The following is a 27,791-nucleotide window of genomic DNA, read 5'->3' as shown; positions in this document are numbered from 1 at the left end:
CTGAACTGGATTCAATTCGAGCCACAGAGCAAGCAGGAAGGCATCTTGCTATCCAATTTCTCTCTTACAAATAATAAGAATTACCCCCACTGGGGACTTGTTCTGGCTTCTGACAGTACTGCAGATGTTATGCAAACCAGCACAAAGTCCATCTGCCTTAACAGGCTGGCTAAGGTCAGCCTTCCATCTTAGCCCCATAACACTTGCACAAACATGGACATATTGACATGATAAACAGCAAAACTGACCTCTTGGCTTCCAGCACTGGTGGCACCACAGGGACTGCTCCTATAAGGAATTTCTGCCTTGGCAGGGCTGACAAGCCCTCAGTGCCAGGTGCACGTTTATAGTTGTGCCAGGACATTGACTTCTTCCTGGTAGGGCCATGCTCCTTGAATGTCCAAAATGAATGGAATTTCCCCATAGCTGACACAGAGCTGCAGTAATCCTCCCTGGTTTGGTAGATTCACCGTAAAGGAAGGTTATTAGTTATCATGAAAGCTTTGAAATAGCTGACTCTTTTGAAGCCATCTGCTTACCTTTTACCTTCTCCCTGACTGCACCTGAATCAAAAAGAAATGTTTCAGTTTTTGGTTCCTGGAAACATCCATCTCTCTGTGCATGTGGGGACAGCCTGACCGACCGTGCAACGACAGCCTGATTTACAGCCCTGTGCAAACCTGGAGTAACTCTGAGGGCAGGGTAAAGGACAGGACCAGCAGACCCAGGAATTGCCATGAGCAACCAAATCTCTACGTCCCTTATGCTGGTTTCTCTCTTCTTGCTGTTCAAAACTCTCCTAGATTCTGCATTAAGCGTGTATTAACATCTAAGTATCTTAAAGTACCTCACTGTGCACAATACTAACCTCCATCAGAGATATGAAACATCCCTTTTCACTTCCAAACACAAACTCCTTTGCAGTCCAGGTTAAGATGCCTCATCCTGGACCTGCAGACCCTTATCCTCCCAGCTATGAATACACTCACAAATGCTCAGAGCCCCACATACAGGTAGAACAAATATATCGAGTACACACACACCTTATCAGCCCTACTAGAGCTCAAGATAGAAGTGGTGGGCCCCAAATATCCACCTCATGGTGGAAACTAATCATCTCCCAGTTTAATGGATAGGAGAATTGAAGCTCCAAGACAGGCAGCTGAACTGGCACCCACCAGGATAATCTACACTAAAACTGGTGCAGGAAAAAGCCACAGGAAGATCTCTGGTTCCTTTTGCTGTAACTGCCGCTATTTGTGTTTTGGTGCCACGCCAAAATGCCTCACATCCTGCCAGTTTGGTTACTGACAACACTAACAAGCTGCAGAAGCTGCTCATGAAGATGCTGGTGGCACAATGGATATACTATCAAGCTATATGTGCATTTGTCCTGGTGCATCTATAGTACTATAGTACTACTGCAAACCATCATTTCTCAAGCTGGCCAAGCCTCTCTGCATGAATTGTCACAGGGATGACTGAGGAGCACTGTCCTACACAGCACAGCCTTGCCTGGTCCTACAGTTAGCAGTTACTAGGGCATCTCCAGGGCAAACAGGCCCTCTGCTCTCAATTGCCCTTTCCCTTATCAGCTCCAAAAAGAGGTCAAGGTCACACACACAGGCTTTAATGCTTACAGAGCCTGAGAATACAAGGGGGATTGCACAAAGGCTGGTTTATGGGCACAGAACTCCAGACATGATGTAAAATCACTTTTAGACTTTATGGCAGAGAAAGGGATATAGGAAGGAGAGAGGAAGGGAAGCAAAATCTTCTCAAAAGGTTTTGCCCATTGTGTTTCAAGCAAGTCAAACACATTACAATGTTGTTTGAAACTCTCTGAAGATCTTTTTTGGCCCAGGACAGGCTGGCAGGCTCTACACTGTGAGGGAAACAGGCACAAAGAGGAGTGCTGTTCGTACAGCAGCACATACAAGAGGACCCAAAGGCTCTCTTCAATGGACATGGGGAGGGTCTGGCAACCGGACCATGGTTTATTTCCTAGAGGTAAAACAGCAGGGAGGCTCTGGTGGAAGAGGTGGGCAGGTGGGGATATGGGACAGGGTAATGTCTGCTTAGACCATAGAAGCTTAGGAGCCAACCTCATGGTTTAGCTCCCAGCCACAGGAAAGTTTCCCAACAGCAATCCCGACTGACTCCAGTGAGGACATTACACCTAAAGACTTAGAGAGCAAAACATTCACAATCCCTTACCTGGCCATTGCTTTTTAGTGTTCCTCTGGCTTATCCAAGAATCCCTTAAAGAAATCCAAATCCTTTCCACATCACAGACACACTGCCCAGTTACCTAAGGAAAACAGCACCCATCTAAGACCAGTTTCGTTTGCCAGCAGTGGAGGCAGGCTGCAGAAATACACGTATTAAGACGCTGCAGAAGACAGGTCAGCGGGTCTGATGCCTCCACAGAAGCGAAGCAAGACCATGGAGATGCTCCATTCTTGCAGGGTGGATAGGGAGGGAGGACAGTTCCTGCCTGGTCTGCCTGCGCCCTCTTGTGGCTGCCTGGCCACGCTGCACAGGGTAGGACCAAACCAGAGAGGCTGCACTCCCTAAAGGATCAGAGAACCCCAGACGGGTTTGTGTTGAAAGGGAGCTTAAAGCTCACCCAGCTCCAATCCCCTGCCACGGGCAGGGACACCCTCCACTAGAGCAGGTTGCTTCAAGCCCCTGTGTCCAACCTGCCCTTGAACACTGCCAGGGATGGGGCAGCCACAGCTTCTCTGGGCACCCTGTACCAGAGCCTCAGCGCCCTCAAATAATCTCTTAAACACTGTAAAGATCTGTGCTACCATCAGTGAACGATGTTTCTCTAGCAACAGCTATTTGGAGCACCAGAGGTCCTCCTGTGTCCATTCATGATTACCAAAGGTGGAGTTACCTAGCTTTCCTCAGTTCCCTCTCATCAGAGTAGTGAGGGAATTTATCCTGGAGATTCTTGTATTACTTGCTAATAGTAGACTCCATAGGATTAAAATAAAATAAAACCAAAATAGAATATAATAGATAAAGAAAAATAAAAATAAATAAAACCAATAATAATATATAATAAATCCCTTTCTGGACACAGCTCCCAGTTTAGAACCCAGCTGCTTAACAGAGTACAGCCCAGGAGCTGAGAAGCACAGAGCAACTTTAGTTACCTGAGCACACCAGCAGCCCATTCTAGACCCATCAGGGAAGGGATGCGCATGCACAACTCTGAGTTTGGCAGGACAACCCTTCCAATAACTCCATCCTATCAGCTGCTGGTCCTGGTGGCTCCCACCTCCTCCCTGAAGCCCCTCATTCATACAGGGTGCTCTGGCCCTCCTGGCAGCTCTGCTCACAGGTGGGATGGGCAGACACCACCAGAGCTGTCCCTGCTCCTCAATCACCAGTTGGTTTCCTCCTGCACGTCTGGATGACTTGGCTGCCCCATATCTGGCAGTGTTCAAGGCCAGCTTGGACGGGGCTTGGAGCAACCTGCTCTAGTAGGTGTCCCTGCTCATGGCAGGGGGTTGGAATTGGATGAGCTTTAAGGTCGCTTCCAACCTAAACCATTCCATGATTCTATGCAGAAATACCCGTGGAAGAACTCTGCTCACTACCAAAACAGTCACTTAGATCTGGGTGAAGTCAGGGAGCAACCAGCTGCCAAAGGGGCAAACTGATGAAGAGAAGCATTAAAACCCCATTCCCATCAAATGGTGGCAGGAGAAGCACAGAGCACAATGCCAACAAACCTGATTCTTCTCTTGGCTACCAAACACAGATGCCCCAACCAACCCAACCCAACCCTAGAACTGCAACCAGACTTTTAAAGAGGTTAATAGCAAAAGTTTATTTTCCTGTAATAAAGAGCAGGGTGCAACCATCCCGCTGTTAAGAGAGTGACTTCATATTAATCTACAAATTGCTGTTTTGTTTCAAATGGAAGACAACCTTATGCAATGCTTTTCTTCAGCTCCTTTCATCTCAAAGTGCTTTACAAAGTGACACCGAGGCAGGGGGAATAGCCCTCAAACCAGAACATCTACACAGAAAGATCATCTCATTCCCAGTGCTGCAATGCAGCCATATCTGTTGTGCAATGCAACAGTGAATGGCACAGGACATGTAGAGATCAGATCAGGGGGAGCAGATATAAGGAGAAAACTGCCAGGGATAGGATTTACCTGAGCTGGAATCTGCAGCTGAGGAAGGCAGACACCACCAAAAGATTCAGGCTTATCACTAGCTCAAGACCCAGCCAGACTCTTACCCAAAGAGATGTTCAGAATTCAGCCCTGGAGGTCAGCCCTTTCCAAGCTGAAGGAGATGGATTCAATACTCACATGTATTGTGCAATGTGTCCTCTCAGCTCTGGGGATATCAAAGTTTCACATGGCTACTAAACTTTGGCAAGCAATAGCATGTGCCAGCATAGCTGTAAAGGAGCAACCCAGCACCATCCTGGGAGTGTGCTCAGTGACAGCAAAGCTTGTGCTCATGGGGGTCTTCTACAGGAAGGTTTTCTCAGCTCTGCTGTGAAGCTGTCCTTGTATTAAGATTCCAAACCAGAACTTTCACCTTCCCTGTCTATTCCTCCCTCTACTGAACAGAAACACGGCAGCTCAGTTTTTTTCCACTGATGATACAGAGTTCCTACCGTAGCATCTCTCAGGAGAGGACGAAACTGACTGGAGCTGAGGATGGTGATGTGGTTCTGGACACCAACTTGCTAAGATGAGAGTTATGATGATGGCAGAGTCAAGACTGCAGAAATGCCACATGAGATGAAAACCCCAGGGTAGGTGGTGACTGAGCAGATTCCAGAATCGCTGACAAAAAAAGGCTAAATTGGCTATGAAACATTGTCATGGCTTTTAACACATCCCTGTACAGACAAGCCTGGGTCTGAGCTCAAGCTGTAGGGGGCCTCCAACAGCTTTAATGACATCCCTCCCAGAACATTTTGAGGCACACAGGAACCACAGCTACATCCCTCATGTGCACACAAAGATGTCTCAGATTCCCTCATTGGGGATGGGAGCCCAGAAGCTGGGTTTCTCAGTGGACATGCATGTCTAGGTATAATGCCATACAAGGAAGGCCTCAGGACTGCTCAGCCTGGGCATGCTACTTCCGGAGACATGAAAACCCAGCCTGGGACCACAGGTTTTATCTAAACAGTGGGAACAACACTGCCCAAAGCTCCTTCAGAGCAGAACACCTCAAAGACATCTTTGTGAGTGAGGTTTCTAAGAGCACCATGGGGGTACTTCTGCACCAAGGACCAACACCAACACATCAAGGTCTGCATCTGCCTGTGGCAACTACAGCAGATTTTCTAGAGCAGGAGAAAACATTCTGCACCAACTGCAGCCAAGCTGAGAGTTATGGCTTTCCCAGCTCACTTTCTTCTGCTGAAGGCCTCAGATGCACAGCTCTGGTCCCTGTTCTGCCTGTTCCCCCAACCTGGATCACCCTGTGCCAAATTGCAAGCTAAAACCAGAAACAAATCCCTCTTTGTGACTCAGTTGGCAGAAAGCTTCTCATGCAAGCCCCTTTAAAAGGAGCAAGTAAGTACTTGGAAACAGGCTGTTCATGGCTCTCCATAAGATTATTGTGTGCTGCTGGCGTCTACAAGGCCATTAGGAGAGTAAGTGGTCAGCAGGACCTAAGTGTATGGCTGGGCACAGCACCCTCCACCCCAAAGAATAAGTGGATCAGATGGACAGACAGCCAGCATCTGTCCTGAAAGACTTGCTTACAAAGAAGGTCCAGGACTCCTGCCTTGCCCAGGACTGGCCTCGGGTTATGCCAAAGCAGCTTGCATATAAAAACAAAAGTTTAAACAAACATATGGATACACACTGCATATAGGAGACTCCATAGAGGACAGTCTATAGGCAGCCACCCCAGAGCAGCCAGGCCCAGCCCAGCTCTGAGAGGGTAGCATGGCAACTGCAGTCTGCTCACAGTTGGAGATGTGGGAGAGCTGAAGGTGGAACTTGTGCTTCTTGCTCCTTGATCAGCTTCATGCAGAGAAAGGTGGGAGCAAGTAAGGCCTGTTGCAGGAGAGGCACTGCATTCGTCTGTTTGGCAGACTACGTTTGACAAGCTGTTCATACAGGACCAGTTTCCTTCCATGCTTAGGCCTCTGCCTACATCTCACTGGGATAAAACCCAAGTTTGGCCAGAGACATCTCCCTCCGGAGCCGCATGACCTCCCAGTACATCAGCTCCACTGCAAAGCAAAAAGAGTGAGGAAGAGAAAGAAAAAAATCAACACCAAACATCAGTAAGCAATGCACGGCTGGACATAACAGTTCATGTTACGCTGCGCTCACAGTGAAGCCCAGCCAGGCTCATCCCCAGAGTGAGGGAAGCAAACACCCAGCAGCACAGGCCCATCAAGTCACCCTCCACCAGCTCCACCCTAGGGCAAAGTTCCCAACAAGCTGATGAGCAAGGACTAGGTGAATCTATTCCCACTCATGCTTTTCTTTTATCATTTAACCATTTCCAAAGACACAGGGAGTTCAGGGTACCCCAAGTGGGCCCAGCTCCTGTCACACTGAATAGGACCTCTTAATAATAGGACCCAATTCTTCCCAATGGCCCACAGAAAGTATCCCCACCATAGCCAGCTACTATCCCTTCTTACCATCTTGCCTCACCAAGCCCTGCTGAATATAGCGAATGTATGTGAAGAAGTTGCACACCGCTGTGATCTGAGGAAGAGAAGGGAGAGAAGGGAAAGAAGAGTCAGCTACAGCAGGAGAGCTCTTAGTGTTGAGCACCTGAGAAATAGTACTATGTACCACCAGATGGCAAGAGATAGGAAGAAAGCTGGTTTTAAACAAACCAAAAATCAAAATTCTGGGCATCTGCAATCCCATGTCAAGATATTACCCTATCCATGAGACACACTGTGGAAGAACTCCAAACTACTACTGATGTAAAATATCAGTAATCACTAAATGTGGCAGCAAAGTCCATGACCTTCCTTCAGAGAGGGCTTATCTGACTGAAGAAAAATCTTTGGAGCTAAAGGTTTGTGCAGGGAGGTAAGGACATTAGTGACACTTCATGTGAGGCACTGGTACAGGCTGCCCAAGGAAACTGTGGATGTCCCATCCCTCAAGTGTTCAAGGCCAGGTCAGACAGGACTGGAGCAACCTGCTCTAGTGGAAGGTGTTCCTGACCATGGCAGTGGGGTGGAACTGGATGAGCTTTAAGACCCTTTCCAATCCAAACCATTCCATGATTTTATGATTCTATGACTGCTAGTCACTTCGGTGCAAGTGACAAAAATCATTCAACTTAAGTCCATGCACAAACCCAACTTTTTGACTCAGAAATAATCACATGTTGCAGGATCTCCGATATGTAACTGAGGAAAGAATAAACTTCCGAAATGCTCCACTGAATCAGAGCCTCAACGGCAATATTAACAAATCATTCATCTTCTCCCTTCCCTCCAAAGAAAGGACAGCTTGTTCTCCCAACTATTTGAGTCACTGATCTGTACTGGAACAGTAACAAGGGCCAGCATTTAAAGAGCAGAAAATTACTGTGTTTTATAAAGGAGAATTAAAACATAATAATAAAGCAAAACAATCAAAGCCCTGTACTGAATCAAACCATGGAAAGTGAACACACTGAAAACAGGTTGCCTGAAGGAACTTACAGCAGAGCACCGGAGTGTGAGCCAGGGCTGAAACCTGCCCCCTTGTCATTGATCAAGAGCCACCTCGACTTCAGGAACAAACTCAATTCCCACAGGTCTCTGCCAGTTTGAGGGCTGACCCTCAAAAAGCATCTCCATGTCAGGGCTTGGAACACTGTTGGAGGGCTGAGGCACACTGGGAATGTGAAGGACTTACTCTGGCCCTGCAGGATGGTGAAATGTAGTAGTAATTCCCAGAATCCCCCAGCATGATGCGGTGCTTGCAGGTCCTGGGGAGGCCACTCAGAGCACACTTCCTGCAAGCAAAGGAAGAAACACTTCAGCCTTCACCAATCCACTGCACAGCAATTCAACAGCTTCAAGACTATCCATAAGAGGAGGAAGCAGTGCTTAGAAGCCAGATCTGTGTCAGTCAACTGAAGAAATAAAATCCCATGGTTGATAGGAGCCTTTGGCTCCTAGAAAGATTCCATAAACGGCAAGTTTAGGAGGCCTTAGGCTAAATATCTGGAACCATGAATCATTCCACACCCAAGCAAAGGCTGTATCCTTTCCCTGGCAGACAGCCCAAGACAAAACCACAGAAAACATTAAAGAGATGAGGCTGGAGCAGAGTATAACAAGTGTCCTCCAGTCTCTGCACATCTCTGTGTTCCAGGCAAGGCTTTTGCTGAAGTTGTTCCACTCAGCTGCTTCAGCTTTCCTGATGAGGCACAAACATGCTGGCTGAGGGCCAAACCTAGTCCCAAAACAGGTATATCCAGCATTTGAGCAGAAATTGCTCATGCTGAGCTCAAAACAAGCCACCCTACAGTCTTTATGCCAGCCTCCTCTTTACTAAGATGGGCCTGATTTGAACCTGCTCTAGTTGAAGCCACATAAAGTGACTTTCTACTGACTTCATGGAGACTTTCACTAAGGCTTGTAGTTCCTATGAACAAGCAATCCCTTCTTGCACAGACGGGGAAGAAGCTTGGCTTCACAATTGTAAGGAGATTTCAGACGGCAAACAAAAGCCTTTTCAAGACAACTCAGCTCCCAGGGAGACCACCAAGAGATGTAACCACCAAGGTTGCAGCACACCTCTATTTTCTTGCCATTTCATTCCCTTGCTTGCAAGTCAAATGGATCCCAGCACCAACCAGTTGCCCTTCCTTCATCACCACTTAAAGCAGTAAAGCAGAATACTCTGCTGCAGTCATCACCATGTTCCTCAGAGACTTAGTGGTCCTACCAGGAGAAGTGAGACATCACTCTCCAGCTGCAAAAAAATTGCCCTGTGGGCCATGGAAGAGGACAAAACACAGGGACACATGTTTCAGAGAGCTTCTGAGCACATTTCTGTGCTTGCTTTCCACTGCTAGCGAGGCAAATATTTAGGTAAGAGTGGAAGCATGGGCTGTAAGCCACCCTCATAGTAAAGAACTTCTTATATCCAACCTGAACTTCCCCTGTTTAAGTTTTAACCCATCACCCCTTGTCCTATCACTGCAGTCCCCAGCATCCTTGTAACCCCCTCCAGACACTGGAAGCTGTTCTGAGGTCTCCATGCAGCTTCTCTTCTCCAGGCTGAACAGCCCCAACTGTCTCAGTCTGTCTTCATATGGGAGGAACTGGGGAAACAAAGGGGAACAAATTCCTTTGGGCATTTATTGCCAATAGCAAGATTCCTTACTGGCCTGTGTCTGGGTGGAAATTAAACAGGGTTAAAAAGTTAGCTTAGTTCAGCTCCAGCCTCAAAGCTTCTAAATGGCACTAAATTAGTAACTTGTTAATGGATTAGAGATCTTTGATCACTCACTGAAAAATAAATACTTCACTTACGTTACAATTTGTGACCGGAACCCACTGTGAAGACATAAAAAAAAAAAAAAAAAAATCAAAGGAAACCAGTAAGGATAAACACAGGATGGGTTGTTCTTGGAACAGGCCTGACACATACTCATGAAGTTTGCCTAGAGATGACAGAAAATGCAGAGGAGAGTAGTAGGAAACCTGCATGCAGCATTTACTGTTACAGAAACACTTTAGCTTAGAACATGCTTGAAGGTAAGGGAGGGAAGAACAAAGAGAGAGAGCCCTGACTGAACTTAAATTCAGTAGCTGAATAAAATTTCCTATCTTCATATGGAATACCATGTCATATCTGCTAAAGCTCCTCCTTTTTGAGTAAATCTCAAGTTGTCTGTCATACCAGATACAGTCACACAAGCTCTGAAGCAGCCATAGCCCCAGTTCTGATGGTAAAGTGGGAAAGATGATATGCAGCAAGAGGAGATATCTTCTGACCTAGACTCAAACCCACCTAGTGCACCAGCAAGGTCAAGAGCACAAGGTGAGTTCAAACCTCACAAGATGCAAGAACATGAGATAATCATAGAATCCCAGACTGGTTTGTGTTGGAAGGGACCTTAAAGATCATCCAGTTCCAAGCCCTGCCATGGGCAGGGACACTTTCCGCTAGAGCAGGCTGCTCCAAGCCCCTGTGTCCAACCTGGCCTTGAACACTGCCAGGAAGGGGGTAGCTGCAGCTTCCTTGGGCACCTTTTGCCAGTGCCTCAGCACTCTGTGGCTCTGACTTAATTCTTTCACCCTAAGTTATGCACAAACACACCTTTAGAGAACATTAAACAAGTTGCTACCTTAATGGGAAAAAAATCCAAACCTCTCCCAAGCGAAGGGCATTAACATATCACTAGGTTATCTCCCAAAACAGTCATCTACAGTACATCAACTGAGCTAATTCCCATTCTCACGGAGCTAAACTACCACTGGTCATAGGCTAGAACACTCAGGTGAGCCCTTTGAACTGTTCACCTCAACTGACTGAGCAAGGCCTCACCAAACTCCACTAGATGGTACAGACACGTAGCAGAGAGGACAAGAGAGCATAAACATAGTTCCTTACTTTGGGCCACCACACTCTTCTGCTGACACCTTCACCGCAGGCAGTGTCTGAGAAGCAACTGGCTCAATGGTGAGTGTATTCTGCTCCACAGCCACTCGCACCAGCTCCGACAGCTGTGGCAAAGAGAAAGCAGATAGGAATGTACAAAGGTCACCTCCATAAAGGTGTAACTTTGATGCTGTGCAGTTTTTGTCCTCCTTTTCCAGCACTCACCTCATGCTTAGTAAAGTCCAGACAAGGTCCTACATCTTCCCGATAAATTCTGTCCAGGAAGGAGCAGGATTTATCTAAGGTTGGAGATTCCTTCCAGGCCTGGAACTCAGCAAATAAAATGGAGTCGACCTGCAGCAAGTGTCCAACAGGAGTGGGAAGAGAGAAAGTGAGCGGAGAGATACAATATCAAAAGGTTTCTTTTATATGCAGATAACCTAACTACAAAGCATCTGCTTTGGCAGCTAGAAAGGCTTAGACACCACATAAGTGTCTGAGGGGAAGCTGGTTTGCTCCAACCATCTTTCATCTCCCACCCATCAGGAGTTCTGTGCCAGACTGACACAGCCATAGTGGGCTTATTCTGTCAGGAACCTGCAGGCGCCTCTCTATCCCATCTTTCTCCAGGATGAGGCAGAACCTCTGCTACAAGAAAGGCACAACACAACCACCAAACAGACCAAGTGCTCACTCAGCCCATGGCAGGAATGATGAGAGCAGCTGAATGACAAAGCACAGTGGCACCCAGGGCTTCCCTAAGGGAAGGATTGCTACAGAAAATGATGAATTGGAAAAAAGCTATGAATAAACAGCCATCAGCAGGACTACATTCAGTGAGCCCAAGAATGAGTTCACAGGCTATGCCAGCCCTTTAAAGACCACTTCAAGCCCAGAACTCTGGTGTTTGTGGACTTGCAGAAGTAATGGGAACACTAGGAAGCCATACAGGCTTGCAGAGGCAAGCTGAGTGTAGGAAAAGAGCTCTCTCAAAGGGAACTCAAAGAACAGGAACAGCTTTCCTTATTCTAATATCTGCTCATTGCCTTGGGCTTGCAAGAATTATCACTGCTCAGCGACATGGGACCCAGGACAGAGCTTGCTCCCAGCCCCTGTGAAAGTTGTTTCCTCCATGTCTGTCTGGATGGAGGGAGTCTCTGGGACCTGGCATTTAAATCCCGGATGGATCAGTAGCCAAACCACCAACCTGACTGACAGGGCTTCTCCTTAAAAGGCCAGCAAATCCTGTTAAAGCTGGTGAAAGGGAAAACAAAACTAAAGAAACCCTGCTGAGCAACACAAAGACCATGAGTGAAGAAAGCTGAAAATAGGTCTGGGTTCTAGCACATTCATTCTATGCTATGGACACTGCTCACCTGGCACCAGGAGACAGCTTCAGAGCCACAAGATGGAAAAACAAATGGAGAAAAACAAAAAGAAAACAAAATATGGAGGTTAGCATAAAAGGAAGCTGGAACTGAAAGGCTGGAAGTGTGAGAGGTAGATGTATCCCACCCATCACCAGTGCTGACCAGAAAGGTTACCTGCTGCAAGGACGAGGAAGCATCTGCCCCCAAGGCCTGCCAGCTTGGTTCATAGGTGATGTGGATTGCCTTCCCAGGGATGAAACAGAGGAGCAAAGAAAGGAGAGCAGGTAACCCAGACTTCGAGGGCAGAGGAAGAGACAGACAGTGAAGGGAAAGGTTTAGAGACAGGCAAGAAAGGGAAGTAACAAACATGAGATAAACCAGAAGATACAAAGACAGGCTCAAGTCCTCCCTTCCAGGGAACTAAGCACACTGCTTAAGAAATCACAGGGTCACAAGCCTCACCTTTTCTCTTCAGCTTGAGGTGCAAAACCAGAACAAATTCTGACATTTTTAGGCTCAGTTTAAGATATGGCATGTGCTTTCCACAGAGCACCAACTCTCCGAATCCCAGGTTCCCTTTTACCACCTCTCACATAGGCCATTAAGGAGTTTGAGAGACAGAAATTAACAAGTTACAAAAAAAACATGCACCCCATCTTGGACACATAAAATTAGTCACTTTGGAACTGGCATTTTAAAGCTCAGGTTATCTGCACGATGTGGAAGTTGCCCACACAAATGACAGGCCCAAATCTGTTCTGACTGGAGGAATGGGTAGCACTGGGAGAGCTCACAGGTCCTTAAAAATACTAAAACCTTTTTCATCCCATCCCTCAAAGTAGCTTCTAACTGACTGCATTTGACTGCAGCTTCCAGCATGCCTGGACTGTTCCATGTCTGACCACTAGAAACCAGGCTTTCGCAGTTATCAAACTCATTTTCCTTTGGCTTTCTTTCTCATATAACCTTTGTTCCTCTCTGCCTGTGAATAGTTAAAGGATCTTCATCTCTCATGGCTTTTGCTGTCTCAGAACAATGGCTATAGCCAATGCTGCCTGAAGCATTTCAGCCAAACTCTACCAAGAGCACTGTGCAGAAGGCACATTCACTGAATCCACTGCCAAAAGCAGATGTTAACCAGTGTTGCCAGCACAGTCCTGTTTGGTGAGAGCATTCATTTCACAAGTGGCTGTTCTGCATATGTTCTCATGCAAACCAAGTGACTGGGTACCTTTGTGTTCCCTCAACAATTCCTCAGGCTGCAGCACCCAGAAAGTTACTAGGGAGACATATTCCCCCCACCACCTTCTCATTCATTTTCCTTCTTGCTCCCAGGACTGCTGTGAATATATCTGGCTAGTGGAAAGTTCCCAGATGGAAAAGTCCTGCTAGCAGGAAGAAGCATTACTTACACCCATGGTCACAGCAGGTGGGGGACTATCAAAGGATGACCAAAGGGAATTAAACAGGGTTTGTTTGAAAGATATTCACAAATGCTCTGTATACTTCCCTGCCCAGTTCCTTCCAGTGAGGAAGGAACTAAATATAATTCCACTATGCTCTGCAAAGAAGAGTAAGAACAGTGAAATGCCGGAGAAAAGAGCAAGTGACAGACTAGAAGCTGATGGAGGTATCCAGGTGTCCAAGCCAAAATAGGCAGACAGAAGAAACAACAGCAAATCACACCAGAACAGGCAGTGGACTCAACTGCCACGGTGCAGCAAGCAACTGTCTTCTGCCCAGCAACTCCTGACACACCCACTCTCAGCACTGGCAACTCCTGAATCTGTCCATGCCCTCCAGGGATCTCCTGGCTGCTTCCTCCAGCAGTTGTCCTGACGCAGCCTTCAACATGCTTCTCAGAAGAGGAAATCTCCACAAATGGAAACCCTCCAGAGCTTGCCTCAGCACAAATTTAGGGAACAAGCCACATTACTGCACAAACAGCTTCTCCCAACACTGAAACCACAGAGCTCTCCAGGAAGCCCAAGGCAAAAGCCACACAGCTCCCTGTGCACAGTGACAACAGTGGCTCCAGGGCCAGTGCAGTGAATGGCCCTCACCCACCTCTTTGCACTCACGGCTGACAGGCTCTGGAGTCACATTCTGGCTGGCAGCTGAGACCATTGCACTGCTGGTGCTTTTGTTTCGCCCATGGCCCTTTCTGAAGCCAGCTTTAGAAGGGCTCTGAAGCTGAGGGTGCAGCTCCCGGTTTGGAGAAGAAGGTGTTGACGTGATGACCAATGTCTTCAGAGCTGTTACCTCTGCCTGCAGCATGTCGATCTGAGGAAACAAGGCAAGAGTCAGCACCTTCAGCACCTCCTGAGCTTGAGCTTGCTGCACCCCCACCAAACACTAAAGCTACTGGGGTCCAGCTACAATCCCCCGATCCATCTCTCACAGGGGAGCTGGATCAGCCGCAGGCTGCAAGGATGCCTTTACCCCCCTCAATTAGTGTCTGCTGGAGAGGGAACAGAGCAAATGAAGCATCTCAGAGAGACTTTACTCTCCTCCAGCCAAACAGCATCATGGCCAGGCTGGGCAGGGATGGCATCAACCTAGCACAGAGATCAAGACTCTGTGTAAGAGAGTGGAATTCTTACCTTCCCCCGTGCCTCCCTCAGCTGTTTCTCTGATGCCGCCTGTTTAGTGTTTGCTTCTCTCACCATCTTGTGTGCTTCCTGGACCAGAGAGAATTTGAGTCAGCTTGTTGCAGCCCCAACTCAAAGCCACCAGGCCAGGCCAAAGCTCTGCTGTATCACATGCTCAGGGCAAGCAAGCAGGAGGACAGACATCACTGCCACATCCAAGGGTTTTACTCTGCCATCTGTGAAGACCCTTCTCCCAGAATTTCCCAGAGAAAGCTCTGAGTGCCAGAGTCTGGAGTGCATAGTTGACTTAACTAAAGAGTTTAGCTGGCCAAATCCAAGGTCATCTCTTTCACCAATATGAGGTGCTATGAAGAAAGGGAGAAGCAAGTGCCTGCCCCTCCTTGACCTTGGGAACAGCTTTAAAGCTGAGGCTTCGACATTAGCACTCACCTATGCTACATCACTGCTGTGGAGCAGTTGTGTCTGCACCCAGTCCAATACCTCTGCAACTCTGAACTTGACCCAGCTTGGCTTCCTGACTCAACCTCAGGCCTGTGCTGTCACTGCAGTCACAGCAGACTTGCTGGTTGATCACTGGACTGTTTTATGACCTTGGTTTCTGTCTGTGGCACTAATCCTGATCCAGACTTGCGGCTCCACATCTTGGCTCCTCACTGGCGAGGTCACTGCTCTTGCTTGTTACTGCACTTTGCTCCCACTTCCCTTGCAGACAGGCCAGCTCCTCACTGCTCTGGGCATGGCTGCAACACAGCAGGAGCTGTAGCTCAGGTGGAGACCAAATGGCAGAGGCAGCTTAAAAGCATCTCTCACAGGATGAGGGGAGTGGTGTGAATCCCAGCTGGAGCCTCCCTGCTGTCCAAGGCCACCAAAGGAAGTGAACAGCCCTCAGCTATATTACCTCTATGTTCACCCTGAGCCCAGGAAACCAAACCTCCAGGAAGGGGATGCTCTCCTGGCCCTCACACTTAGCACCAGCCTGTTTCAAAGGTATAGATGGGCTCTGGCTTTTTCCTGGCTGCTCAGTCAAATCCAGACATTAGAGCTGCTGGTAAATGGGATCTTGCCAGGAAAGAGCTTGGTAAGAATCATGTTACATGAAATACCCAACCAACAGGCCTTCTGAACAATCACTGGAGCAGAGCATATGAGGACATCCAGCTTGTTCCCACCCCAAGCAAGGGCTGACACGAGCCAGGGAATCATCTCTATTACACAGCAGCTGCTGTCCAGACTCAGAGCACGCATAGGAGAGGGGCAGAGAGCTATGCTTAGCTCCAGCTATAACCATCCCCACATCTGTTTTTGCTACCAGATGGAGACCCATAACTAATGTGCTCTTTATGCCACCACACAGCTGCTAGAAGAGGAAAGAAATGCATGTAAATACTCCCTAGGAGAAGTTACAAGCCCCTGCTCTGAGGCTGTGCCTGCAGCACTGCCCAGCTCCACTTCTCCAAGTGGGAAAAGAAAAACAGGAGAAAGGAGGAAGCTGTGGGAGGAGATGGCTGGAAGTTCAGGGAAAGCCTGTCTTAAAGGAGTTAGATGTAAGCTTAGTTTAAGAAATTATGGGAAAAGGAAGAGGGTGGGACCTCAAATAGGCTAGCTGTTAACTCCTCTAGTTCCTGCTCCAGTTGTTCTCTGACTTTTGATAATTTCTCACATTCTTTGTCCTTCAGCTTCAGCTCCTGTTGAGGAAATGGAGAGAGACACATGAGCTCATAGCAAGCCCCAGCAGTGCTGTGCCTGCCTGCCCCCACTTGTCAATCATAACCTTTCCTTCCACCACAGCATGGATTCCTGGTCTAAGACTCCTGTGTACCCCACTCCATGTCCCTCCCCAAGTTCTAGCAGGCTTTTCAGGCTGGAATTGCTTATCTGCAGGGAGGCTCCATAGTAAGTACTGCCTGCCTCCAACTTCTTTCTGCAGCAGATTTCCAGGAGAAAACATGGATGTTGGCACAGAGGCTTTGGGTCATGCAATTCATGACTTTGCTCCAAAGCACTTTATGGCCACCTCAGCATAATCTCTGTCCTTTTCTGCCTGCTCCAGACTGTGCCACAGCCACATTCAGACCCTGTTCCCCTCAGCATCACTTCTAGGAACATCCCCACTGCTCAAATCTATGCCACCATCCTCAGTATTCTTGCAAACTCTGGGCCTTACCTTTTGTGCTTTGTGCAGCTCTTCCTTCAGGAATTCAGACCCTTTTTCACGGATTTCCACTGAAGAGCTGCGTAGACGTGACACGTTGAGCTGCTCAGTGGACTGGGTCTCATCCACACCTCCAGCATCCTGGCACCCAGCTTCTGTCTCCTCCTTGCTCCCTTTGGATGGCATTAGTGGTTTCCAGTGTCCAATAGCTGGTTGCTTCTGGCTATCATCCTCAAAATTGGCCTGGCTGTGGGTTACCAACACAGTGAAACTTTATATGGGGGTGATTCATAGCCTTCCTCTAACACTCAACACCAGTCTCTGCCTCCAGCCTCTCACAGGCACTCAGGTGAGGCAGGGAAGGGGATGGTGGATGAAGAAGGCAGCAGCAGCTGCACCAGTTCTTTACCCTTTTGGCTGGATTGCTTCCTGCCTGGCAACAGAAGACATGATCTAAAATACTTTGGGGGCAACCTCCACTCCTATCCTGGGATCTTTAAGAATCACACCAAGTCTAGTTTGAGACGCCCAGCCTGCACCCCTTTTAAGAGGGCTGGTTTCTCAACAGTGAGTACTCCCTCACAAGTAATACTGGATGCACAAAACTTAGCAGGCAACACAATGCTATTAGTAACTCCTGGCGTAATCCTTCTCAAACAGCATGTCTCAGATACTATTAACTCAGAATAAAGCAGGAGAAGTAAAGACAGCTACTCCAGGAATCCCATTCTCACCTGCTTTGGAGAGCAACCCTCTGCAGCTGGCTTGTTTAGAATGCCAGTATACACTCAGTACACCTAAGTTCAGAGACACTCTGAGCAGAGTAGTGAGGAAAAGTGAGTACAGCTCTCCCATTCCCTATGAATGTACAGATCTTAATCCCCCCACTACAAACCCACCTTCTTCTCCCTCCCACCCCTGTTTTGCGGAAATCTATTTTTAACCATTGGTTTCCCACCAGAGTCCTCCACAGAGCTCTCTAAACACGTGTATTTCCATTGAGCTGAGACGAAGCCCTCTTTTTTTAGTTTCAGTGGCTTGCAAATAGAGATGTACTAGAAAGAAGAAACCAGAAGAGTCACTCAGGACACCTTTTTCCCTAGTGCTCAGTAGGACTTTGCCAACTGTCAGACTAACACAGACCCTGGAAGAAGCTTGGTGAATTTAGTAGGCTTTGTAGTTGATGGGGTCTTATGAGAGGAAAACATAGGCTTTATTTCCTGCATGACAGGGCACTGCAATCTTAGTGTTGTCTTGAGCATGTGCATCACCCCTTCTTCATGCACTGAAATGTCCACATGCAGCCACTTGTCATCTGAAGTCAGAGATCAAGTCTTGCACACATGGAAGCTTTCTATCGTGTCCAGCCACTCAGCTTGACCCACACGCTGCACTACAGATTAACCTGCTGCTGGTTATCTCTGGGTCACAAGCCTTAGCTGAGCTGTGTGCTACCCTCTTCCATGTACAGCACCAAAATCCCTCCTCCTGCACACTCCTGGCTACTGCTTCTTCTCCACTACCTTCTCCTGCAGAGAAGCTATCACCTTCTTTTGGCTAGGTTCACTTCCCCCTCTTCCCAACGTGTTTTCCTCTCCTAAACTTGCCCTACCTCTTGTATTCCAGCCAGGCCTCGCTCTTCCTCCTCACTCTGACTCCAGCCCCACACTGGGCTTATCTGCTTGGCCATGGGCAGCACAGAAGAGCCTTGTTTTCCCTTATTTCCCTTTCTACCCCCAAAGCTGTCCATGAGCAAGCTGTCCACAGGCATCTTCCAGAGAGGGAAAGAAAAAGCAGCTTGCAGCTAATTCAGCTCAGGTACCACAGGAAAGCATGTGGAAAAGCACACATGGAACACTATTTGAACCCTTGGAAGACAAAGAGCACAAGATCCTTGCTGCAGTGTGATGCCAACTGATGCACCAGGATGGCCATACAGCAGTTTTAAGAACATAGGAAAGGACAGAAACTAACTAATGTCCCATTGACCTCACCTGCTTTCACTGAACATTCACTGTTAAGATCTGGAAAAGGAGGCTCATCCTGGTGATACTACTAACTTTGGAAGTATGGAAGATAACATGAAAGGGTGTGTTGGGGAAAAGGCAAGAAAATAAAATTGGTTTTAGACAGAGGAAAAAGGACAGACAGCTCCTCCAAGCAAAGTTCACCTTGAGCTATTCAGCATGCTGGCACTGCTTGATAAAAAGTGATATGCACAAACATGGAGGGATAAGGCTGACTGAGCAAGCCATGACCAACAGGAACTCCCAGACTGGGCAGGCATCTACAGTTTGAGGTGCAAGAGAGCATAGAAGTGAGAACTACATGGTGTCCAGGGCATGCAGTGCCTGCTCCATCCAGACAGGCTGTTCTGTTGGCACATCTGGTTAATCAGAGGAAAAGTAGAACTGCACAGAAGAAATGAAATGGCTTAGAAAGGTCAAGATTAGTTAACACACATCACTTACCTAAACAGTGACATCGCTAACAGGATGAGGAGGTCTCCAAAGGCTCCAAACACTAGGAAACAGGACAGAATAAGTAAAAGAATGACCCAAAGGAAGGAATGAAACACACTACAGGAATATGGAGATTTAATGAGACCAATTAATGAAGTGGATCTGCCACGGGGCATGGGAAGCATGGCAAGCAGAGGTCTGTTCAACACTTAAACCATCTCTCAGGTGGCATAGTAGAAGCTCTCTCTGCTGTGGACTTTTGAGATTATACAGTGTAAGCTGCAGAGAACACATCTCTCCAGGTACTCCTGCATTAGAAAGGAAATACACCAGAAGGGACCCAGCCAGTCCTAGCACCTCCAGCTTCTGTGATCAGAAGGAAGCAACAATCAGAGCACGGAGGAAAAGCCAGATTCAAAACCAAGCAGCAAGGAAAAGGGACATTTCAACACTCCACTAAACTACTAAGACAGCCAAACTAACTCATACGTAACAGGAAGAAAAAAAACCCTGTTGTTTCATTATGACTCTCAAGTTCTCAGATGAAAGTTGTTTGTCTTGGGAGGCAGGTATTCCAGTGTATTTCCATGCACTGTGGAAGAAAACTGGAGGATACCAAGGAATGAAACAGTCCCACCCACACTCTGTAATACCAAGGGACCTAAAAACCTATCCTGAAGAATCATTTCTATGATGATATAGTGCATTCTCTGCCAACAGAATCTCCACAAGGGCCTTGGCTACGCTGGCTCCTGCCCAGCCAAGCCCCATCTCCAGTATCCAGCTGGGGCTTTGAATTACAAAGCTCCAGAGACCAAAGGACCACCGTGTACAGGCACACTCTTGCTACTGCTGCTCTGTCGGCTGTCTTTCATGGAAAAATGTATTATCTCCTAAATGTCCCACACTGACACAAGAAATGCAAACTTGTACAAAAAACAAACCCTAAAACAACCCCAACAACCTTCTAAAGTTGGTTTCTGTAGAAAAAGCAAAAAAATGTGCAGGATCTGCACTTTTTCCAGTGGGCCCCACATGTTCCTGCAATGCTGATCCGACAGGGTTATTTCCCTTACAAACAGCCCTGTGAGTCTCTCCAGGTTAAACTCTTCCCCTCCAGCTCACAAAGAGGACCTGAGTGGTCCATCCAGATGGGACAGACCCCTGACTGCTGCCATCCTGCACCACCATGAACCAGCATCTCTCACCACCCCACTAAGAGCTCGGTAAAGGGCCTCTCAGGAGCTTTCGGCAGAGCATATGGTAGCATTTTATTTTAGCTTAACGCATAACTTTTATTTCTTATATCTGCCTCGGCAATCACCCACTGCGTTCTTACACCTGAGGGCTGCTGATGGACACGATATGTCCCTATCCTGTCACAGAACCCGAGAGTGGTTATTGGGGGAAGGAAAAAAGCTCATCCAGTTCCACGGGCAGAGACACCTTCCACTAGAGCAGGCTGCTCCGTCCCGCCTGGCCTTGAACACTGCCAGGAATGGGGCAGCCCGTCTCCCTTCTTGACTTCCACACAACCACAGCTGCAGAGCCCCGAGACCGGAGAAGCCGTCAGCTTTAGGGCTCTGCAAGGGCATGAAGCGCTACCAACCACCGCAGCAAACCCAATGGAAGCCCGAGGGGACCCTCAGACACCACAGTCCCAACACCCGCGTGCGGCCCCGCGGAGCCACCGGCTCCCCCCCTTACCCCGCTCGGGGGGCGGTAGGCCCGGGTATCACACATCGCAGGCCCGCAGCGCCCAACCGCCGCCCCCTCAGGCTCCACCGCTAACGGCCGCCCCTCCGCCCGCAGCCCGGCTCCCGGACCTACCCCCGCCGCATGCTGGGTCCCGCCGCCGCCGCCGCCGCTCAGGGTGAAGGAGCCGCTGCTGCCGCCGCCCCAACCATGCCCGGAGCCGGCCCCGGCGCCCAGGCACCGCCTGAAGGACGCGCTCCCGGGAAGGGGGGAACAGTGACCGAGGTGCGCCTGCGCAGTGCTGCCCGCCGGGCCCGGGAGGGAGGGAGGGAGGGGGGAGGCCTGAGAGGGGACGTGGAGTCCTGGGGTGGTTCGGGTTGGGAGGGTGCTTAGGGCTCCTCCAGCTCCAACCCCAACCCCTTCCACCAGAGCAGCTTGCTCCAAGCCCCTGTGTCCAACCTGGCCTTGAACACTGCCAGGGATGGGGCAGCCACAGCTTCTCTGGGCACCCTGTGCCAGCGCCTCAGCACCCTCACAGGGAAGAGCTTCTGCCTTAGACCCAACCTAAATCTCCCCTGTTTCAGTTTTAACCCACTACTCCTTGTGCTGTCACTATAGAGAGGCACCCTCGCTGCGATGCTGGAGCAGCCGGATGGAGGTGTGTGCTCAGCCAGGGGTTCAGCCTGAGCCAGCTCCCATAAACACACCATCCCTCCCCAGCACGGAGCGTGCCCGCTTGCTCCTGCTGAAACAGCTCAATGGGCTCCGTGGGTGGCTGGACGGGGGTGAGAAAGCATACTGAAAGGCTGTTGGGTCAGGATAAGGACAATGAGAATGCTCAGCGGTTACTGTCATGGGCAATACAGCCTCAGCTTTGGGAAGGGAGCTTAATTTATTACCAATGGAATCAGAGAACAGTAACGGGAAATAAAAACTGAATCCTACAAGACCTTTCTCCCGTTCTTCCCTTCTTCCCAGGCTCAACTTCACCCCTGATTTTCTCTGCCTCCTCCTCCGGAGCAGCACAAAGGGATGAGGGTTGAGGTCAATCCATCGCACTCTGTCTCTGCTGCTTCTTCCTGCTCAGGGGGAGCACTCCTCACACTCTTCCCCTGTTAAAACACTGGGTCCCTTCCACAGGAGACAGTTTTCCATGGACTGCTCCAACATGAGTCCTTCCCACAGGTTACAGTTCTTCACCACCACCGGCTCACAAGTCCTGCCAGCAAACCTGCTCCGGTGTGGGCTTCCCACAGGGTCACAGCCTCCTTTGGACATCTACCTCCATCCCCGTGGAGCGTCCTCCACGATCTGCTTCATTGTGGACCTCCATGGCCTGCCTCACCATGGTCTGCAACATAGGCTGCAGGGGAATCTCTGCTCTGGCACCTGGACCACCTCCTTCCCTCCTTCTGCTCTGACCTTGATGCCTGCAGAGCTTTCTCTCACATACTCTCCTCTCCCATTGCAATTGCTTTGTGCAGCTTCACCCCCACTTCTTAACTATGTTATCCCAGAGGTGCTAGCAACATCACTGCCACTCAAACCCAGTACAGTGAGGGAATCTGGGATGTAAAGAAGTGATTGATAATACACAGGAAGCTGAAAGGATGGGAGAAACCTGGCCGAGAGGAGAAAGGCTTGTTAGTGATGGGCAGCAGCAGGACTGGACCAGGATTTTTGAAGTCCCCATTCATGGAAAGCACTGGGCTTCCCATAACCTGGTGTGAATGAGACAACTCAGTCTCCTTGTTACTGAGTTTTGAACACTGGATACTGCAGCTCTGATTTTTAGCTGGCTCATCCTTCCAGGAGGCTGAGGGAGCAGGGCAGCTCTCCCAGCACACGAGAGCAGTCATGTGTCCGCACTGATTTACACCATCTCTGCAAAGCAGTGGGAACACACTATTCCCTGCCCGCTCATTTTACCCCCTGCATCACCAGCTCTCATGGAGGAGCCTCATTGCCCAGGGCACACTCATCCCAAAATGCTTTTTCCTCACTTGCCCTGCTCTGCTAGCACAGAGGGGCAAAAAGGCTCAGCTCCAGGTCATTCCTGGGGCATTTGGAAACGACTGATCCACTCCACAGCCTGTTGCTGAAATCAAGAGGAGATACAGTTCTAGGTAGTTCACCTAGGGCATTACCTACAGCCAGAGAGACAACTGTCCCTCACAGTGCTGTGAGGTTCCCACCTCCCAGCACATGATCCAGGGCATGTCTGCCTGCTGGGAACAAACCAGGCAAAACACTTCTGCTCTTACCCCAGTCCCACAGTGGATCCCACAGCCACCTCTGGATTGACTGCAATTGGCAAGGCAGTGCCTCCAATGGGCCAAAACCTGGTCCCCTACAAGCCACCCATGGAATATGTTTGACTGGTCCTTCCCCATGTTTCCCATTGTGTCCTACCTTGCCTTGGGCTTTCCTCCAGGTATCTCCTCCAAGCCTTCACACACAGGGGCAGCTCCCAGCCTGGAGTCAGCTACTCCATCCTCTGCCTCACTGCCAAAGGCAGGCAAGTTAGATATGGAGGTCCTTGTATCTATTCCAGACAACCACTGTAGATACGACACGAGGAGCAATTCCCTCTCCCAGCTTCTCCTGGGTGTCCATGTCATCTACAGCCCTGCCCTGCCTTGCGGTCACAATCCGTGGTGGCAACAGAGGCCAACCCCATGCTCTGAACGAAATGTTTGAGAGGTTTGTGTCGACGGCTGTAACCTTTGTTATCTTCAGGGAACTTTTGGAAGGAGGGGAAAGATCTTCAGCTTTGCAAGACAGCACCAGAAGTAATTAATCTTTGTAATGATTAACTCCCAAGGCCTGGCTGGCAGGGACGGAGGGTCCTCAGATTAGAAAGGTAGAACTGCTTCCAGGATCCAACAAAGGCAGGAAGAACCAGAAGTGATAGTGCAGACAGGAAGCATGAAGAGGGAATGTGCTGGAGATGCCAAATGCCAGCCACTGGCAAAAGTAACTTGTCACAAGGTGAAAGCAGAACTGCTCCCCCTCACTCCCAGCCCCAAAGGACAGGCAGAGCTCCTGCAGAAGCCTGAACAGACGTGAGAGTTCTCCATAACCAGATGAATGGGCTGGCCCTGCAGAGCAGAACCCAAACTGGGGGTTATCATGCAAGCTGCCTCGAGGCAGGAAAAGCTGCTGCCTTCTCCATGCTCTCTGCACAAGGCTGGCTGTGTTGCAAAGCATCCCAAAGTGTCCATCCCAGCAACTGGTGAGACACAGACCCATCTCTCACCTCTGCTTCCAAGAGATAACAAACCACTAGACAACCTTCAAGTCTCAGTGCAGTTGGAAGCTGTGAACCAGCACCCTTGTCTCACACCATGGATGTACCCACCTCATTTTCCAGTTACATTTCATGGAAGCTGAACAAATTACTCCGTGTAATGAAGTGTCATGAAATCCACTTTGCCTCCTGCAAGTCTCCCAGCACAGCACATACCTGTTGTGAAAGCCTTGACATGGAACCTCCCCACTTCCACAGGCATTTTTAGCCATCCTTTCCCCCCCATACCTTCCCCATTTCCACTGCCTTCGCTCTATCATTTGTACCCACTCACCCCCTACTCCTCTCACATCCCTCCTGCAGATCCACCATCCACCTAGCCAAGCTACCCACCTCCCTGACTCTTCACCTTTCATTCCTCATCCTCCCATCTCCTCCAGCCAGAGAAGCATTTTGCTAATGCTTTCTGTGTCTTCTTGAGAGTCAGGTCTGGTCCAGTCCCTTGTTCTCCATGGCTTTTTCATGCAGGAAAATAATCTCCAAAGTCCTTCCTCTGGGTTTCTCAGATGCAGGGATATGCTTGTGGCTCCCCATTGGGTCCTCAGACCCAGTTCTGCATCTCCTCCAGCACCATGAACAGTGATAGGCCCCTGTCACTGCTCGAATCCCTGCACATTATTCCTCTCAACACAGGCAATGTGGAGGCAGGCACATGCCCTGAGCAACCAGGGAGCCCCCAAAGCAAAGCAGAGACTCCCATTCAGTGGGCTCTGTTTCTGGTGTCCTAATTGCCTCCTGTGGACAACAACCTCTCTGCCTCCACATCATCCTGATCCTTCATATTCCCTCCCAGAGTGCCCACATCTTCCTCTGAATGAGTCATAAATGAAAAGCAGGACTCAAAGTCCTGAGTTTGGTTCAAACAAGGTGAGAGACCACCCTGAGGAACAGAAGCAGCTCTTGACACCCTGCCCAACACAGATGCTTCCCAGTCATGGGAAAGTGTTCGGGCTTCCTCAGGGCTGCCTTGTCTGCTTATGGATTGAGATTCTACTACATTAAATTAACAAAAAAAGGGAGGAATAAAGGAAAAAACAGACCCAGGGTGGGAAGGGAAAGAGAAACAGGGATTATCTCAAACTTGGAAAGCAGGGCTACACCCCTGACCCAACAAACCCAGTCCGGATGTTATTGCCATGAAAATGGGAACGAAAACAAATGGCCTAAAGCTCCAGGCTTCATCCACCCACTCTCTCCCCTCCCTCTTGCCTGCCTCAGCTGTGCAGCGTGTTTGCTCCACTGCCTGGAAGGGCTTCAGCAAAGGTCCTCTGGGATCTCCGGGTCTAAGATCTCCGATTTCATGGATCTGCCTTGATCCCCCAGCAAACTGCAGCCCCTGTTCCAGGAAACAGGGTGAAAAGAAAAGATGGAAAAAGCACAATTCTCAGCTTGTAACGAAGCCAGAAGAGCAGGGCAGGGGGGTCCTGTATTCCTCAGATGCATGCTGCTAAGAGCAGATGCATCAGATGCTGCTAAGGGCAGCCACATCGTAGCCCTGAGCAGACCCACTGCTCTTCCTCGGCTGCACACAGCTAACAAAGAGCAGCCTCATGCTCAGCAGTGTCCTTTGAAGGAAGGGTTCAGCCCGAACCCAGGGGAAAAGACCCTAGATGGAAAAGGAAGAATTGCAGCTGGGAAGCTCAAAGCAAAAGGAGGACTGCCCCTCCGCTCTTTAGGAGGGTCTGCCCTTCTGCTGGCTGATTTATCCAGCCAGAAACCTCTCAGTCCTGCATCTTTCCCATCAGCATCAGCAAGGAGGTAGCAGGCAGTCCCTAGAAGTGACACCCAGGACCCACACAAATGGAACCTAATCCCCACCACGGTGGCTAAGGCAAGAAAACGGGGACCTTACTAAGGACTCCTTCCTTCTTTTCATGTCTTACAAACTGAACTACGGAACATCAGAGGTAAAGGGAGAGATTTATCACCCTCCAGGCCCCTGATTGGTCCCTGACTTGGATTTGCAGGGAGATACAGAGCTTGGCACTGAAACTTCAGAGCACTAGAGGGGTATCATGTTCATATACTGATCTCTCCTGGGCAAAGACATACCTAGATGTGTCAGAGAGTGATGGCAAATAAAAGGCTATGAGGTACAGTCAGTCTTTCTGTGTACTGAGTGGTTTGTCCAGGATTCCCAGGCATCCCACAGCTTGGTCCGTGCCATCCCACATGGCTGCTTATACACAAATATGCCAACTCCACCTCACAGGAGGAGGGAGCCCAGTGATACCAGATGGCTGCAGATTAGCCACAGAGCTGGAAAAATACCCCAAAGACACTTGTAAAAAGCAGTGAGGCTGGCAGGGACGTGGCTTCTCCCACTAGAGCAGCAAGTTGTCCCCTCCTTGTGTTAGAACAGCCCATAGCCCTTGAAGAAAGAAACAACTACACTGCATCCTCTTCAAACATTCATGGCCAGCTCAAAGCTCAGTAAATCCTGCCTGTGCCAAACAGCCCCTCCTCAGATATTTCCCACTTTTCTTTTTATTTACACCGGATTCCAGGGTGGAATGGCAGTTTGAGAGACACCTCTGGTGCCAGCGTCCCTGCTCATCTGGAAAATGGAGAAAAGGAGAATGGTTCCAGGGCTGTGAGGCTGAGGAGGGATGTCAGCACCTCCTTGCTTCCTCCCCTGCTTCTGCACAAGGCAGGCTTTCAGACCAGCATCTTCCTCAAGGACTGAGGCCCCAGAGGATGTGAAAAGAGATCCAAACCCCTCAATTGTTCACTTCCAAATTCCACAAATACTTTGACAGTGTTCAAGGCCAGGTTGGCCAGAGCCTTGGGTGACATGGTTTAGTGTGAGGTGTCCCTGCCCATGGCAGGGGGGTTGGAACTGGATGATCTTAAGGTCCTTTCCAACCCTAACTCTTCTATGGTTCTATGTTGTCCTCAGGGCAGCTCTGAACCACACAAACTGCCAGCTGAGCTGCTCTCAGAGGAGGGCAGCAGAGTCCCCCAGATGCCAGCGCATCCTGACATAAAGAGCAAGATATGAGGTTTTGTCATTTCATGTTGGAGTCCTCAGGAGCACCCAAACTGTTCCCAGCAGCTCCAGCAAATGTCTCACCTGAACCATTTTTGTCCCCTGCTATGTGTAGAGATGAGGGCTCAGGCACTGAGCTCTCTCATGAGGTGCTGATGCTTCTTGTACGGGGTCTGGATCTCATGCTGTATAACCATCATGCTGCCTTTTCTGCTTTGCCATCCTACCCACCCAGAGCAAGTCATCCATGGCAGGGGGACTCCAGGGCCAGGGAGCTGCAGCACATCCAGGGATGAAGAGATTTCCTGCAGGAAGGATCTTGGTAAGGCCAAGTGCTCCAGGGCCATCCTTCCCCCTTGCAGTTATACCCATTCTCCTAACGCATAGCGTGGCAACCTCTCAGTTGCACTGCCAGATGTGATAGCTTACTCCCACCAGATGTGTGCCCATGTCCTTCTGCATATCATGGGATCCAATTCAGAGCAGCTTCTACCCAGAGACTAGCAGAATTCAGATCTCCATAGGTCTTTTTGTCAGAAAGGAATCGGGACTAGAGGAAGCCCTACATACCAGAGCCTACAGCAGAGTTAAAACTGGATGTCACTGGTGTGACCTCCTCTCACTCTA

The 27,791-nt window shown here is 49.3% G+C and overlaps 1 protein-coding gene across 7 annotated transcripts; it reads right to left on the bottom strand.

Moving 5' to 3' along the window:
* Positions 1-4,911: 4,911 nt before the first annotated feature.
* Positions 4,912-21,057, bottom strand: RAB3IL1 (RAB3A interacting protein like 1). Of its 7 annotated transcripts, XM_061462064.1 has the most exons (13): positions 21,001-21,057; positions 19,180-19,231; positions 16,721-16,955; positions 16,146-16,241; positions 14,548-14,625; positions 14,012-14,227; positions 12,119-12,238; positions 10,800-10,928; positions 10,587-10,699; positions 9,503-9,526; positions 7,875-7,974; positions 6,653-6,719; positions 4,912-6,232 (listed from the first exon to the last, which is right to left on the bottom strand). In XM_061462064.1, exons 2-13 carry the CDS (start codon positions 19,191-19,193, stop codon positions 6,150-6,152), a joined length of 1,275 nt encoding a protein of 424 aa, XP_061318048.1. In that variant the 5' UTR covers positions 19,194-19,231; positions 21,001-21,057; the 3' UTR covers positions 4,912-6,149. The 7 variants fall into 7 exon arrangements, with proteins under 7 accessions (XP_061318048.1, XP_061318049.1, XP_061318043.1 ...); XM_061462065.1 differs by lacking the exon at positions 19,180-19,231 and having other exon boundaries at positions 21,001-21,033; XM_061462059.1 differs by lacking the exon at positions 21,001-21,057 and having other exon boundaries at positions 19,180-20,529.
* Between the last annotated feature and the right edge of the window lie 6,734 nt (positions 21,058-27,791).

This window comes from Pezoporus flaviventris, unplaced genomic scaffold, assembly GCF_033815535.1.
Source record: "Pezoporus flaviventris isolate CSIRO_AGI_PZ_B2104156 unplaced genomic scaffold, CSIRO_AGI_Pfla_v1 ptg000035l, whole genome shotgun sequence".
NCBI classification, from domain to species: domain Eukaryota; kingdom Metazoa; phylum Chordata; class Aves; order Psittaciformes; family Psittacidae; genus Pezoporus; species Pezoporus flaviventris.
This window is presented reverse-complemented; position numbering and strand designations above follow the sequence as displayed.